General features: G+C 50.9%; 5 protein-coding genes across 5 annotated transcripts; 3 read left to right on the forward strand and 2 right to left on the reverse strand.

The window, feature by feature from the left end:
- Window positions 1–1,527: 1,527 nt before the first annotated feature.
- On the reverse strand, window positions 1,528–3,202 carry COCMIDRAFT_30959 (uncharacterized protein; the record flags this gene model as incomplete). The annotated part of the gene is made up of 4 exons (XM_007695265.1): window positions 1,528–2,151; window positions 2,215–3,021; window positions 3,072–3,086; window positions 3,194–3,202. The coding sequence occupies 4 exons, from the start codon at window positions 3,200–3,202 to the stop codon at window positions 1,528–1,530; spliced, it is 1,455 nt and encodes a 484-aa protein (XP_007693455.1).
- Window positions 3,203–3,535: 333 nt separating this feature from the next.
- COCMIDRAFT_67068 (uncharacterized protein) lies at window positions 3,536–4,216 on the forward strand (the record flags this gene model as incomplete). The annotated part of the gene is made up of 1 exon (XM_007695266.1): window positions 3,536–4,216. A coding segment is annotated over one exon (681 nt), but the record flags the coding sequence as incomplete, so codon positions are not given.
- Window positions 4,217–5,062: 846 nt separating this feature from the next.
- COCMIDRAFT_10014 (uncharacterized protein) lies at window positions 5,063–5,878 on the reverse strand (the record flags this gene model as incomplete). Its single annotated transcript, XM_007695267.1, has 1 exon — window positions 5,063–5,878. One exon carries the CDS (start codon window positions 5,876–5,878, stop codon window positions 5,063–5,065), a length of 816 nt encoding a protein of 271 aa, XP_007693457.1.
- Window positions 5,879–6,805: 927 nt separating this feature from the next.
- Window positions 6,806–11,755, forward strand: COCMIDRAFT_109863 (uncharacterized protein; the record flags this gene model as incomplete). The annotated part of the gene is made up of 5 exons (XM_007695268.1): window positions 6,806–8,483; window positions 8,535–8,962; window positions 9,584–9,934; window positions 10,973–11,395; window positions 11,627–11,755. Coding segments are annotated over 5 exons (3,009 nt in total), but the record flags the coding sequence as incomplete, so codon positions are not given.
- A 192-nt stretch (window positions 11,756–11,947) lies between these two features.
- On the forward strand, window positions 11,948–12,937 carry COCMIDRAFT_62454 (uncharacterized protein; the record flags this gene model as incomplete). The annotated part of the gene is made up of 1 exon (XM_007695269.1): window positions 11,948–12,937. A coding segment is annotated over one exon (990 nt), but the record flags the coding sequence as incomplete, so codon positions are not given.
- Between the last annotated feature and the right edge of the window lie 2,180 nt (window positions 12,938–15,117).

Raw genomic sequence — 15,117 nt, forward strand, 5'->3', positions numbered from 1 at the left:
TGCTTGTTACGCTAGTCCTTTTCCAGAGCATATCGTTCAGAGACAAATGTTTGCCCCTCAAAATATGGTAACTACGTAGAGAAGCCCTTTCTAGTCTAGCGTAACAAGCACGACACTTTGAAGAGCTCCTGCTTGTTACGCTAAGCCATTCCTAGTGTATGCCGTTTAAAGGGATCAACTCGAGGAGTCTTTGTCGCTATTAGCTTATCTACTTCATATTAAAGCTCACTGCGTAGGAACTGAAAATCTGGCTAAAGCGATGGATAATACTTTTGAAAAATCATTTACCAAAGCTCAACAGCTCCAGGGTATCTCTTTGGGCTCATTCATAGCATCAGTCTCCTTTTCTGCAATCATGTTCACACTAGAAGTTCTTGCGTTTCTTGTCATCCGCAAGCGATTTCCTGATTTCTAGTAAGTTCAAAGCCTTCTATTAGATCTAACGCTCATGATCACAGCACTACTATTCCAAATTATCAAAAAAGTACGCCCGAGAACTGGAAAGAATACAGTCGCTAGCGATTGCAGCTTCACCCCTGCTCGCAGTTGTGACACCATTTCCGCCAACAAGGAGACAGGGGTGCGCAGCCCCACCTACTCTATTAGGCAAGGTATTCGGACGGGCTTACGACTGGATAGACAGCTTTTAGCTCGCTGCGAACGATAGTTGAGAACAGACATATGGCCAACTATATATCAAAGTAACATTTCCTATACATAACTATATATAAAGATATCATTCTTTGAGAAGAAGTAGCTCAAGAAGGCAGGCCAAATATTACGAAAGTACGTCTATTTCACTTCTTTCAAACGTCACCAAGTAATGACATCGAGAAGTAGTTGAAGCGCATTAGAGGTAGTAACTAGAAAAGCTAGTAAGACAGAGAGAACCTAACGGGCATCATCCTCCCAGATCCAAGGCCAAACGCAACTAGCCTACTTTGGATTGCAGTACAGCTAGAAAGATAGTTTGGAGGAAGCCAAAGTATGTCTTCTGAGTTGACTGCCAGCCACCGGTCTTTGACGAAGATGCGCCCAGAAGGATGCTGTTGAGTGATTGCCCTAGAGAGTGCTGGTGAAGGTAAGTATATTGATCCTCGATTAGTTTCTATGTATGCTCCATCGAGAAGGCCACGCGGGTGACCGAGCCGGTATGGCCGTCGAGCGTGTGCAGCGGCTGGCCAGTCTTCGCATCCCACACTTCAACTGCACTTCCTTAGGCATCTCCTACTTAAACTGATGCCGCACTACGCTTCGCTCTGGCGCAAATACCAACGCTCCATAGTACACCTGCAGCGGCGCTTCCTGGATCCCAGATCCACTCCATATTGCAAATCGCAGTGCGTCATGGACAATATCTGATACTGCCGTTCTATCTACCCTCTTATATAATAGTCAGTGTTAGTGTCTTCATTAAGCTACTACTTAACTTATATTAATAACGTGTTCTAGCTTTTGCAGGGCTAATGTAGCTTCTGACACTTTCTCTAGCAGGCTTATCGCCTCTAGCCAGTGTAGCAAGTGCTTCTAAAAGAAGCGGTGCACTATGCCTCCGTCTGCTAGCATACTGCTGCAAGCATGTCCACCTGCCTGCAGATGCTCCATCCAGTACTCGCAAGCATACGCTATCTGCGGCACACAGCTACCCTGGATGTGGCCTGTCGCCTCCTGTATTCGCATACCTGGCTTCTGTAAGCTACACATGTCTCTCCGCAGAGTGCTGTCCATTGCGTCTAGTAAGCGATAGGTCATTCGTTTCTGCTCTTCCTCTAGTGGGCCACTAAACACCTGCCGGCCGCTGCCTATAGTAAAGAAGTCTCTAGCAGATAGATGGATGGAGGACACAACGCCTTCACGCATAGTTAGGAATGACCCACAGCGGCCAACAAGGTCAGCGACTGCTTGTACGTTGCTGAACTGGTCTCTAGGAAGGCCCGCGGCTATATGGAGCTCTCTAAGCTGCAGTGGCCGGAAAGCGAGCGTGATCGACCGAAGAATGGCCCTGCAGTACTCTACAGTCTTTGCATCCTGTTCTGCGATCTGCGCCATCATCCGCTCGTATAGCGGATCAAGTCCTGGCGGTAGTGCCTGCAGCACCTCTCGTGCGCGGTACAGTGGGACGCCCTCTAGCTCTTTGCACACCAGCGACACCTACAAGAAGGTCCCTTCTGCCTTGTCGCGGAGCTGCTGTTGCACCTCTGCTTGTGACCTTACGTCGTACTGCTGTACAGTCGCTAGTCGCTGCACCTTGTAGTCGACAAACGCCGCCACCGCTCTCGATACATGGCTCGCCTTAACCTCGAGGCTCACCTTGACACCAGCTGCGTCTGACTGCAGATATCGCTCGATCTCTGGTATGTTGCGGCTTGTTACCAGCCACTTGACCCTCGACCGCCGCCCAAGGCTGGCATCAGTGATGATGTGCAGTAGCTCAGACAGGCCAGACGTGCACTCGTCGAGCGCATCCACGAGCAGGCATGTTGGCGGCAGAGCGGTGGCGCTAAGCACGTCCGCTAGCACCTCCCTCAGCGCGTAAACGGCGGTGGGCCCTTCAAACAGCAGTCTGCCCACGGCCTTATACCGCTTCTGCACATGTCGTATAAGCTCTTTCTTCTGTGCGATAAGTAGATAGAGCAGCCCTTGGAGGACTGAGACCGCGTTGTTGAGCTCGGGCCGCGTGCTCTGGCAGAAGAAGTACGTCACCAGACATGATTGAGAGCCGAGCTTTAGTTTGGTGAGTACCTTTACCATCGTCCTTGACGACAGCCTGGTCTTGTATCCTCGCGACAGCTCAGCGATCACACCCATCACCATCGTTGTCTTGCCTTTGCCCGGGTCGCCCTTGATCCACAGCAGCCGCGACTCGTCCTGCGTCCTCCATCGCTGGAAGCTGTCATCGTCCAGTATCCAGGCATAGCAGTCTCGGAGCAGCCTGTCCTTGTCGCCTTCGATACGCGCCCGGTCTTCCCGCGGGTCCGTCACCCGCAGGTCGCGGAGGCACTCGTCGGCGTCCGGTCCGCCCTGGTAATAGTTGTTTGTGATATTGTGGCCGTAGTGGTTGGTTGAATTACCGTCCGCTCGATTGCCTATGTACGTTGTTGTATAGTCAGTTAAAGTGTGCATCGCAGAATGCGGCCTCTAGACGCCGCATTACTAGCCACACCACAGCCGCGTCGTGCGCTAACGGACACACCAGTTTCATGTGGGTCTAGTAAGCACGGGTCTTCGATCTATACAACCTCAGCAAAGTAACTGAGGTTTAATATAAGTATCTAGAGAGAAGCTCGTTATCTCCTAGATAGTGTTGGTGTAAGAAACTCAGCTAAAGATAGTTGCTAGTAATGTGGCAGCTGTAGCAGGGCTCGTTCCATGCCAAGTCTTCAGCTGAATCCGCACAGCCTCAGCCAGGCAGACAGCGCGGCTGAGCGTCATCTGACCTACAACCAAGCGGGGTATATACAGTCCCTCGAGCGTCTGTCTAATAAGCCTGCCTCTATACAAAAGATTACGAGAGACAAAAGAAGGTTCAAACAGAATGGCAGAAACAGCAGGACTTCTAATTGGCGCAGTTAGCCTAACAACCATCTTCACCACCTGTGTTGACTGCTTCGAATACGTCCAGTTAGGGCGTAATTTTGGTAAGGACTATCAAAGAGCGCTCTTGAAGCTGGATATTGCCAAGCTTCGCCTATCTCGTTGGGCCGATGTCGTTGACGAGTCACACAATCAGTGTCGCGTCTCCGTGGGCACGTCTGCGGAAGCAGAGAAGGTGAAGGAGATTCTGGGGGAGATCGTGACTTGCTTTGCCGACGCAGAGAAGGTCTCGCAGCGATTCAAGACCAAGAGCGGCTCCACCGAGTTGCAGGTTTACGACGTCAACACCGACTTGGAACCCAGCCTACGAACAATGCACGACAAGATGCGCGACCTTGCGCTGAAGCGACAACATCGGAGCACTGTGCGCCAGAAGACGGCCTGGGCTTTGTATGAGAAGAAACACTTTGACCGGCTGATCAGTGATATCGTCGAGCTGGTCGATAGCTTGGTACAGCTTTTTCCTGCGACACAACAGCGTCAAAGCGAGCTTGTTGTTGAAGAGGTTCAGGAAATTGAATCGCACCCTGCCCTTCCAGAGATCGAGGCCGCTGCCGTAGATGTTGATAGCCTGCTCCTTTCATCAGTTCAGAGAGCTTTGGCAGCCCAGGGCAGCCACAACTTCACCAGAAACACGGTCACTGGCGAAGCGGACGCTCAATACGGCGATCGATATGCACGGGGAGCACAGCACACCGGACCTGGACACTCATATGATAGCAACATAGCCTCGGGAAAAGCAAAAGTGCAATATGGGAACTGGTATTTGTAAACGACAGGAATATTGGCAGCATTATCGACCTTGTGGGTGATCAACGTTGAGTGAGAGCGTCCTCGTGTGGGTCGTCACCGTCCAGACCAGAACTTCGACAATTACCCAGTATACTTGCAAGACAAGGAAATATCTTCGATTCAACGTTAACCTATAGTTATCAATTTTAAGTAATATCATGATTCTTATACATCTTCACCACTGCAGCACTCGAAGCTAACCAAAGGCTTCTGTTAGTTCAACTCCTCCTATTCTCGCAACTTTGGCATCTGACAAAGATGAGCCTGCCTCTCCCTCCGACGAACTCGCATCCGCTTCCATTTTTTATTGGAGGGTTCTTGTGGTTAAGGCCGATGTTTTCCTCGTCCTCGCTCGCCGTATGTAGCTTCAAAACTCATGGAATAGTTACTTCGCGCATGCCTCCTCCAGGTTCTCATAGCTCATCACTTTTGCCTTACCTAGGACCACCAATCTTGCTAATTGTTGAATCTTGGATTTACTGTTCACGTTCGACAGGAGTCGATTCTGTTCTTATAAGAGGGTTTATCTGGTGATGGATACTAACACTAACAAGTAGAGAGTTAGCCCAGTCGCAACCAAGATCTCGATTAGAGCATGACTAGACAAAGCAGAGTTCCGGGACACCGAGCATGCTCATGATGAAGAATTCATATTCACAGCTATGATATCTGTACTCTATTTATCTGTCTTTTGTATACCGTCGAACACTGTTTTCCCCTTGAAGTTCCCGATCGTGTGCCCAAAGTGGGTGATGGACTCGCCGCCAGCTGTAATACCGCTATATGCAACACTTTCCACTCTTTCCCCCGACCTAATGTTGTGGCCATAATGACCAATGGCTTTGTCCCGGACTTCAATGTTGGCGTACGAGTCACCGCCCAAGCGGAGCATTTTGCCAAATTCCGGGTCCACGGCCATGGCACACCGTTTCAGAAGGCCGATGTCCTGCTCACAAACTTGGCGATGCGTCTTGAACGCCTCCGCATCTGCGAGCCTTAATTGACTGAGCTTCGCCTGAAGCCCAATAACCTCCAGCTGGTCAACTTGAACCTTGGCCATCATCAAGACCGGCTTGGGGATTGCTCCCTTGGATCGACCCGGGGTAGAAGATGGCTGACGAGAGAGCCCTCGATGTGCCTCGGCAACATCCTGCAATGTCTGAATCAGCCAGAAGTCTGCGGGATCTCTGTCTCCAGAAGCATTCATCAATGCAGTCGACGGCGACGTTTCTGTTCCTTGTGCAAGTGTATGGATGAAGTCCAAATATGAGCCAAATATAACCGTATCGGCACCCTCGGGCGTCTCGTTCGTAGTAACAGCTAACTGGACGATAGCGTCGCACCAGCGGCAAAGGCGCAGCTTCAATATTTCGAGCTGCAGCGTTTCCTCAATTGTCTTCCCGGGTTTGGTGTTTTCAAAAGCATATATAATGGCATTAAACTTGTCTATTAGGTCGACAGTACCAACCCTTAGCTGGAAGACCGCTGTCATGCTCTGTGCTTAAGCGGGCGGGAAGGGGAATCGAAAGAGTATGTTGACTTTGCCTAGCTTTGCTGACGTGTCGAGGGGGGCACTTATATAAGATTATGACTAAAAAAGCCTCCTGCGGGCACAATAAATCTAATATAAAGCTGTGCGCTATAGCAAGCCACAATCTTCCCTAGGGCTTCCTTCACTGGATACCAATTGTATAACCAGTGGACTGCACCGACCCCAGCGAAAAAGAAAGTTTGGCGATGTCTTACTCATAAGCAATCTATTATAACACGTGCTCACTTTTGCGTCCAGTGGCACCTATCCGAAGCAGTTGACGCAGGTGGTGAAGATGGCCATTAGGCTGACAGCGCCAATCACGAGTCCTGCCGTTTCAGCCATTCTTTGTGACTATCTTTGGGTGGGTTCGTGTTTCCTAGATAGGAAGAAGATCAGCTTACAGACAATAGATGAATTTAATACGCTCTGTAGGGAGCTGACCCTCAGCTGCACTTATCTTTGTCGCCGAATACTTCAGCCATGGCTGTCACCTAATTCGTTTCCAGCCAGCGTACCAGCCAGTAAGATGTAATCATATACAGGACGATTCAGCTCCGAAGTATTTTACTTGTTTTGTATCACGGGTGGGCTGGAGCCGCTGTTGCTCATTAGTGTTGCTTATCACTGTGTGCAGCGTGGCTGAGGCTGTGTGGATTCAGCTGATGAAATGGTACGAGGCGAGCCTTGCTGCGACATCTCTTACCAGGCTCTTAACACCAACTCTAGTAAGTTATAGACCACGAGCTTCACTTTAAATAGTTATATCAACCCTCATTCGCTTTACTAAGCCCGTACAGAAACCTCTGCTTATAAAATCTACGTAGAACTTAGTATAGGGCATAACGCGGCCGTAGCTAACGCGCCGTTCAGAGGCCGCAACCTACGATGTACACCCCAGCTGATCAAACGACAAAGTACACGGGGAATCAGGCAGATGGCAATTCAACCAACCATTACGGCCACAATATCACAAACAACTATTACCAGGGCGGACCGAACGCCGACGAGTGCCTCCGCGACCTGCGGGTGACGGACCCGCGGGAAGACCGGGCGCGTATCGAAGGCGACAAGGACAGGCTGCTCCGAGACTGCTACGCCTGGATACTGGACGATGACAGCTTCCAGCGATGGAGGACGCATGACGAGGCGCGGCTGCTGTGGATCAAGGGCGACCCGGGCAAAGGCAAGACAATGATGACGATGGGTGTGATTGATGAGCTCTCGCGACCTAAACTGTCGCATGAGGCCTTACTAGAAGCACCCGTGCTCAGCGATAACTCCACGCCCTTGTTGTCCTTCTTCTTCTGCCAGAACACAGTTCCCGCCCTGAACAATGCGGTGTCAGTCCTTCGAGGGCTCATCTACATGCTCGTTAAGCAGAGAGATGGCCTTCTGCGATACGTGTATGAGGAGTACAAGACTGCGGGCAAGCAGCTATTTATTGGTCACAATGCCATCTACTCGCTGCGAAGCATCCTGTTAAGCATCCTCAACGACGCCTCTCTACCACCGACGTACCTGCTTATTGATGCACTCGACGAGTGCAAGTCCGGTCTGCCAGAGTTGCTGCGCATTTTCACTGACACTAGCCTCCGACAGCAGTCAAGGGTCAAATGGCTGGTGACAAGCCGCAATACACTAGAGATCGAGCAGCGGCTACAGCCAGACGTGGCAGGCATTAAAGTTAGCCTGGAGGTTAGTGCCGACTATGTGTCGAAAGCGGTGGCAGTGTTTGTGCAGTATAAAGTGCACCAGTTAGCGACCGTACGCGCGTATAACCCCAGGCTACAAGCAGAAGTGCAGCAGCAGCTCCGCGACAAGGCAGAAGGCACTTTCTTGTGGGTGTCGCTGGTGTGCAAAGAGCTAGAGGGCGTCCCACTCTACCGCACGCGAGAGGTGCTGCAGGCACTACCGCCAGGACTTGATCCGCTGTACGAGCGGATGATGGGGCAGATCGCAGGGCAGGATACAAAGACTGCAGAGTACTGCAGGGACATTCTTCGGTCGATCACGCTCGCTTTCCGGCCGTTACAGCTTAGAGAGCTCGCCGTAGCTGCAGGCCTTCCTAGAGACCAGTTTGGCAACGTGCAAGCAGTCGCTGACCTTGCTAGCCGTTGCGGCTCGTTTCTGACTGTGCGCGATGGGATTGTATCTTTCATCCACCTATCTGCGAAAGACTTCTTTACCACAGGCAGCCGCCAGCAGGTGTTTAGTGGCCCACTAGAAGAAGAGCAGAAACGAATGACCTACCGCCTACTAGACGCAATGGACAGCACTCTGCGGAGAGACATGTGTAGCTTACAGAAGCCAGGTATGCGAATACAGGAGGCGACAGGCCACATCCAGGGTAGCTGTGTGCCGCAGATAGCGTACGCATGCGAGTACTGGGTGGAGCATCTGCAGGCAGGCGAACACGCTTGCAGCGATATACTGGCAGACGGGGGTAAAGTGCACAGCTTCTTTCAGAAGCACTTGCTGCACTGGCTAGAGGCAATGAGCCTGCTGCAAAAGATGCTAGAAGCTATATTGGCGCTGCAGAAGCTAGAAGCGACCCTTGATGTAAGTCATAGAGTAGCACGACAGAGATGCTGTCACTAACTATCACATAAGGGAGCAGAAAGCACGACAGTGTCGAACGTCGTGCACGATGCGCTAAGGTTCGCGATGTGGAGCGGATCTGGGATCCAAGAAGCGCCGCTACAAGTATACTACAGTGCGTTAGTGTTTGCACCTAAACGAAGCATTGTCCGCCGTTATTTTCAACAGGAGATGCCTAAGGAAGTGCAGGTGAAGTGTGGGCTAGAGGAAGACTGGGGACCTCTACTAAAGACGCTCGAGGGCCATACGAGCGGTGTTACTAGCGTGGCCTTCTCAGCAGCAGGAGATCGACTAGCATCCGCTTCACACGATGGGACGGTGCGAGTGTGGGATGCGAAGACTGGCCAGCCGCTGCACACGCTCAAGGGCCATACCCGCGGTGTCAACAGGGTGGCCTTCTCAGCAGCAGGAGATCGACTGGCATCCGCTTCAGACGATAAGACGGTGCGAGTGTGGGATGTGAAGACTGGCCAGCCGCTACACACGCTCGAGGGCTATTCAGGCTGGGCCAGTGAGATGGCCTTTTCGCCGGACGGCAAGATACTGGCATTGATACGACAGCATACGACGGTCGAGCTGTGGGACGTGGAGATGGGCGAAAGGTTGGAAATAGTTGAGTATCCTTCAGACAGGGCTAGGGCAGTGACCTTCTCGTCTGATAGGACAGCACTGGCGTTGGTATCTGATGACCAGGCGGCCAGCCCACTGATCGAATACACAAGCGCGCGGGTGAGGACTGTCAAGAGCTATGAAAGTAACACAATGGCCCTCTCGTCCGGGGGCAAGACTCTGGCGTTAGTAGCTGATGACGATAGTCTCACATTATGGGACGCAGATACAGACACGAAGATAAAGATGCTCAAGGGCCATTTAGGTGAAATTAGCGCAGTAGCTTTCTCGGCAGACGGCAAGATGCTAGCGTCGGTGTCAAGTGATAAGACGATCAAGCTGTGGGACACAGGTACAGGTGCGATGCGGTGGACGCTCCAGCGCCTCTCATCGGATACCATTGAAGTAACCTTCTCGCCAGACGGCAAGGTGTTGGCGTCAGCATCGGACGATAAGACGGTCAAACTATGGGATGTAGGCACAGGTACATTAACGCAGACGCTTGCGGACCATTCAGACAGTGTTTGGGCAGTAGCCTTCTCGCCGGACGGGAAGTGGCTAGCATCAGCGTCACGGGACAAGACAGTCAAGCTTTGGGAGGCAGACACAGGCGCGGTGGTGTACACCCTCACAGGCCATTCAGGTATCGTCAGCGCAGTGGCCTTCTCGCCAGACGGGAAGGTGCTGGTATCGGCATCACATGACGGGACGGTCAATCTGTGGGACGTAGGAACAGGTGCATTAAGGCAGACGCTTGAGGGCCATTCAGACAGTGTTTGGGCGGTAGCCTTCTCGCCAGACGGCAAGGTGCTGGTATGCGCATCACATGACTGGACGGTCAAGCTGTGGGATGTCGGCATAGATATGGTGGCTCAAACGCCTAGGGACAGTTTAGGCGAGGTCCAGGCGATGACCTTCTCGCCGGACGGCAAGGTGTTGGCGTTACTAAATCTTTACGACGGCAAGGTCAAACTATTGGATACAGCGACGGGCGTGGTGATAAAGACAACGACAATCGATCCCGACTGGTATAGGGTAATGGCCTTGTCGCCAATCGGCAAGACGCTGGCGTTGGTATCTAGTCACGAGACCGTTAAGTTATGGAACGCAACCACAGGCGAGGAATCACAGAAGCTCGAGGGACATCCTGGCGGGGTTATGCAATTAACCTTTTCACCAGACGGCAAGATGTTGGCATCAGCGTCGCTGGACAAGACGGTTAAGCTGTGGAAGGTAAGCACGGGTGAGCTGGAGCAGACGATCGAGGGCTACTCACACCATAATAACGCTCTGGCCTTCTCGCCCGACAACAAGGCGCTAGCGTTCACCTCGAGTAAGACTGTCAAACTGTGGAAGAATGGTATGGGTGCGGCGCTGCATACGCTTGAGGGCCATCTAGACTTTGTCCGTGCGGTAGCCTTCTCGCCAGACGGCAAGGTGCTGGCGTCGGCATCAGCTGACAAGACGGTCAAGCTGTGGGATGCCGGCATAGATATGGTTGCTCAAACGCCTAGGGACAATTTAGGCGAGGTCCAGGCAATGACCTTCTCCCCAGACGGTAAGGTTTTGGCGTCGATATCAGGCGATAGGATGTCGAGAGACAAGATGATCAAGTTGTGGGACGTTAGAAAAGGGTCCGTGTGGAAGACACTCGAGAGTCATTCAGGCCCAGTCAGAGCGGTGGCCTTCTCGCCGGACGGCAAGATACTGGCGTCAATATCATTTGATTGGATATCAAATGACAATACGATCGACTTGTGGGAGGTGGACACAAGTAACGTACTGCAGAGGCTCAAGAAGCATTCGGACCTTGTTTGGGCGGTAGCCTTCTCGCCAGACAGCAAGCGGCTAGCATCAGCGTCGCGGGACAAGACAGTCAAGCTTTGGGGGGTAGACACAGGCGCGGTGGTGTACACCCTCACAGGCCATTCAGATATCGTCAGCGCAGTAGCCTTCTCGCCAAACGGCAAGGTGCTGGTATCGGGATCACATGACAGGACAATTAAGATGTGGGAGGTAAGCACGGGTGTGTTACTGGGGACACTTGATGGTCATGAATCCTTTGTCAGGGCAGTGGCCTTCTCGCCTGACGGCGAGGTGCTAGCGTCGATATCATACGACAAGGTTCCAACTACCCAGGTACCACACGGTAAGATGTCATACAACGAGGTAGTCAAGTTATGGGATTCCAGTACGAGAGGGTTGCTGCAGACGCTCAAGGGCCATTCAGACAAGCCCAGCGCGACAGCCTTCTCGCCTGACGGTGAGGTGCTAGCGTTGGCATCAGGCGACGGGACAGTCAAGCTGTGGGATGCAAATATAAGCGCTGCAGGCGCAGTACTGCAGGCTCATCCTGTTGATGCTACTCTTAGCACGCTCTTGTTCTCTGACGACGCAGCCTTTCTGCGCATTCACCGCGGACCGATCCATACCGGATTCTCCTTTACCGCATCCTCGCCATGGCAGACAATCTCACCTAAAGTCTTTATCCGAGAGCAGTGGATGGAATACCAAGGCTCCAAAGAACTGTGGCTTCCGCCAGAGTATAGAGCCACTTGCGTGGCTACCGGAAATAACATCCTTGCATTAGGACATGCGTCGGGTCGAGTCACATTTATTAAATCAAGCATCTACCTTTCCCTGCCTGCGCCTTCAATTCGGACTGAAGAAACTATGAAGAGATGGGGACATGCAACTCAAGAATTTACCCGAAATCTCGACACCATTCAGCCTGGACCATCAGATTTGGCCAAGTCTTTGCAAAAAAAGGACTATAAATCTGCTGAACTGCTCGTGACCGAAAACTTTGATGCTGTTTCTGCAGACTCTTATGCCTGGTTGGGTGAGTTGAAGGAAATGGGGTACTCTCTAGACGATATATCGCGTCTCCTCAAAGAAGATACGGAAAACTCTCCGTGGATCATAATTGAGCGCCAACGTACAAGATCCTGTCGTATCGATCGCAAGTACCACATGAATGGATGTGTCCATTTTCGTGGTCAGTGGGCTTCTTCTCAGCATGATCCAGAGTGTATATCTGTCGCCTCACTTGATGCTGATACGGAAAGAAGAGAGAATGTTATTAGAGTTATCCAAGAGTATTGCGGACTTGCAGGTATATCCCCGCACTCTCAAGATCGCTCTAAGTGGAATGGTTCAGTCTGCTTCCATGAAAATCTACAGGGCTCCACAGCGATGTACGAAATCCGTGAATCCAACGGGAGGTCGGTCTCAGGGCTCATCGGTCGAATTAGCAATGCCTTGGCTGATTTCTGCCACGCTGTAGGATATGCCCAAAAGGCGGGACTCTGCTGCAGTAGTTTCACCATTCTGCGTAAGTTCCTCACGGATGATCCACCATACCAGGCGTACGTGGATGTTTGTCGTATTGAATTGGGGCTTGTTGCATCCCTTCTTCAGCAGATTTCCCTGGTTAAGAACCTCCTCGATGAAAATATTGGCACTTCAGAAGACTTTGACAGCTGCATGCAGCTGGTTGAAGATATATTCAGTTCGATCTGGACGAGCCCGCAGATACTAAATGACCGCTCTAGCGGGATCGACAAGCGTATGCACTTCCTGGCTTTGGCTGTGCAATTTCTGTGTCTTGGATTTCTCTCCTACATTCAGGCGCATACTGGTGCACTTAGACCATTTTTCCTCGACCGACCCCAGAAACGCGTTGTAATCATCGGTACGGGGCACTCTACCCCTAGCCATGATTATCCATCTATCGAAGCGGAACTAGTTCAGCTTACCTGCATGGGTGATATGATCAAGGATTCCGTTCTTGCTTTCAGCTTCGCTCATTCTGAGCCTAGTGCCAGAGTAACAGAAGAACGATTCGATATACTAGCATCTCCCGAGGATATCATTGATACCTGGGGTCCAGGTTCATTTTTGATGGATATGAATGTTGGGAGTCTAAAAAACATTCGCGCGATCACTATCGGGGGTGGGGCAATCAGCGCATCGGGAGAAAAGGATGTTAGCAGATTTCACTGGAGTCCAGGTTTACTTCTATCCAACCTGCCAGCGATTTGCTTTGACAGTGTTTCGAAAATTGTGATTGGTAGCTTGACGACAATCAAAACAAGCTGCACCGAGATAGAGATCGATAGATGGACACGATCGACTACCAATCTGGATCACATCGGCTGCTATCAAGCCTATTGGGATGTGATCGAACGACAAGCTGGGCTGTCTCCTGGACAATATGTTAGCGCGAGCTTTCTTCAAGTTTGGAGTAAGAGGCCAGGTTGCAATTTGAAAGAATCTCGGCTTAACCACTTGGTCTATGGTCCTCCGTCTTTTTTGCCACTACCTTTTTTGCAATCTCCTTGGGGACTTCAAGTAAGTTTTTGCACAGGAGTGGCACGAAGAGTTCCATTGGTAGAAATGCTGGCGGATGTTATGCCTGCCTTCGTAGGCTCGCTATCTCCAATACCCTGGTTATGGGAAAGTCTCAAATCACATCACAACATCCTGGATACCTTTCGCAGCGGTGACATCAAGCAATGGCTGGATAGTCTTGATAAAGATCACCAAACGTTCGTGATCAAGATCGTCTCCTATATCCTTTCGGTTTTGAAGGACACTGGTATTGACAATAAGGGAGACATCTTGTCGGTCGCTTGGGCGCTGGAAGGTAAGGACATATATTGCTTCAAAATTCCTTGCAAAAGCAAGAGCTATTGGGCAAGGATTCTGGTAGACTCCAAAGATTGCGCCACATTCGCCTACATCACACAGAAATGTCTGGAGACGGACAGTATTAAATGCCGCGGCCCCATTCCACCTTGGACGGACATTAGTGAATTGCTTGACACTGCGGTGTGCCTGTCCAGCAACGGGAGAGCTGGACCATCCAATTCGAACTCCGTTAAGCTACAACACTCTAATCATTACTTGATCGGCAATCCTGATGAACCTTTGTTAGCGAAACTAGAATGGCCTTCGCAAGCTGGTACTCCGCGTCTTCAAGTTCTAGAGAGCAAGATACCAGTCCCGGTACGCCTCAGACTCCAGGCAGATGGATGGAAGCGAAAAGAGCGTCTTAGAGAGAAACAAGAAACGGGGTTTCCAGCAAAGAATGTCTTGATCTCAGCTTACCACTGTATGGTGTAGGCTAACAGACCTCAACAACAAATGTTCTCTAAATGAATCTTTTCCTCGTTGTCACCAGACAATACAATTAGCATCTACCTTGTGATATAAGCCTAAAATACATAGTTAGAGGAGATTATGATGCATAGATGATGAACCCGAAGAGGATGCTTGGGGTCTTCGCTCACCATTGAAGGCCTTGGAGGAACTTTCATAAGAAACATAACTATACATAATACGTGAACCAGATAGAAGCCGAAAAACATGAACACGAGTGACTACGGACGGATTTATTGCAACTTACATATTAACACTCAGTAAAGGTGTAAGTAGGGTGCTCTGGACACCAGTAGCAACCATGCAAGCGGAGTAGGAATGAGCTAATAGAGAATTAAGCCGTTGGAGTCGTACGGAGGTTGGCTAGTGTATATGCCTAGTCACGTGACGACGACACGTGACTCACTTCAATAGTTAATATAAGCGTAGCCCTTTACGCTTTAGGGTACAGAAAACATTATTTTGATACAGTGCACAACTTCGTTTTTGTTCTTGACTATCGTTCGCAGCGAGCCAAAAGCTGTCTATTTAGTCGTAAGCATGTCAGAACACGTTGCCCGATGCAGTAGGTGGGGCTGCGCACCCCTGTCTTCATGTTGGCGGAAATGATGTTGCAACTGCGGGAAGGGGTGAAGCTGCAATCGCTAGCGACTGTACATTGCAAGGAGGACGTGCATCAGAAGGAAAACTGTATAGGTAGTGAATCGACGCTACTGTATATGCCCAGGAGTTTGCGATCTGGACGCGTGGGAGAGATGGCAATCTCGACCCCGGAACGCGACCGCGACCGCGACCGCGAAGCGACATCCCTGCCAACCGAGCTACCA

The sequence above is a fragment of the Bipolaris oryzae genome (genome assembly GCF_000523455.1).
Source record: "Bipolaris oryzae ATCC 44560 unplaced genomic scaffold scaffold_289, whole genome shotgun sequence".
In the NCBI taxonomy this organism is placed as follows: domain Eukaryota; kingdom Fungi; phylum Ascomycota; class Dothideomycetes; order Pleosporales; family Pleosporaceae; genus Bipolaris; species Bipolaris oryzae.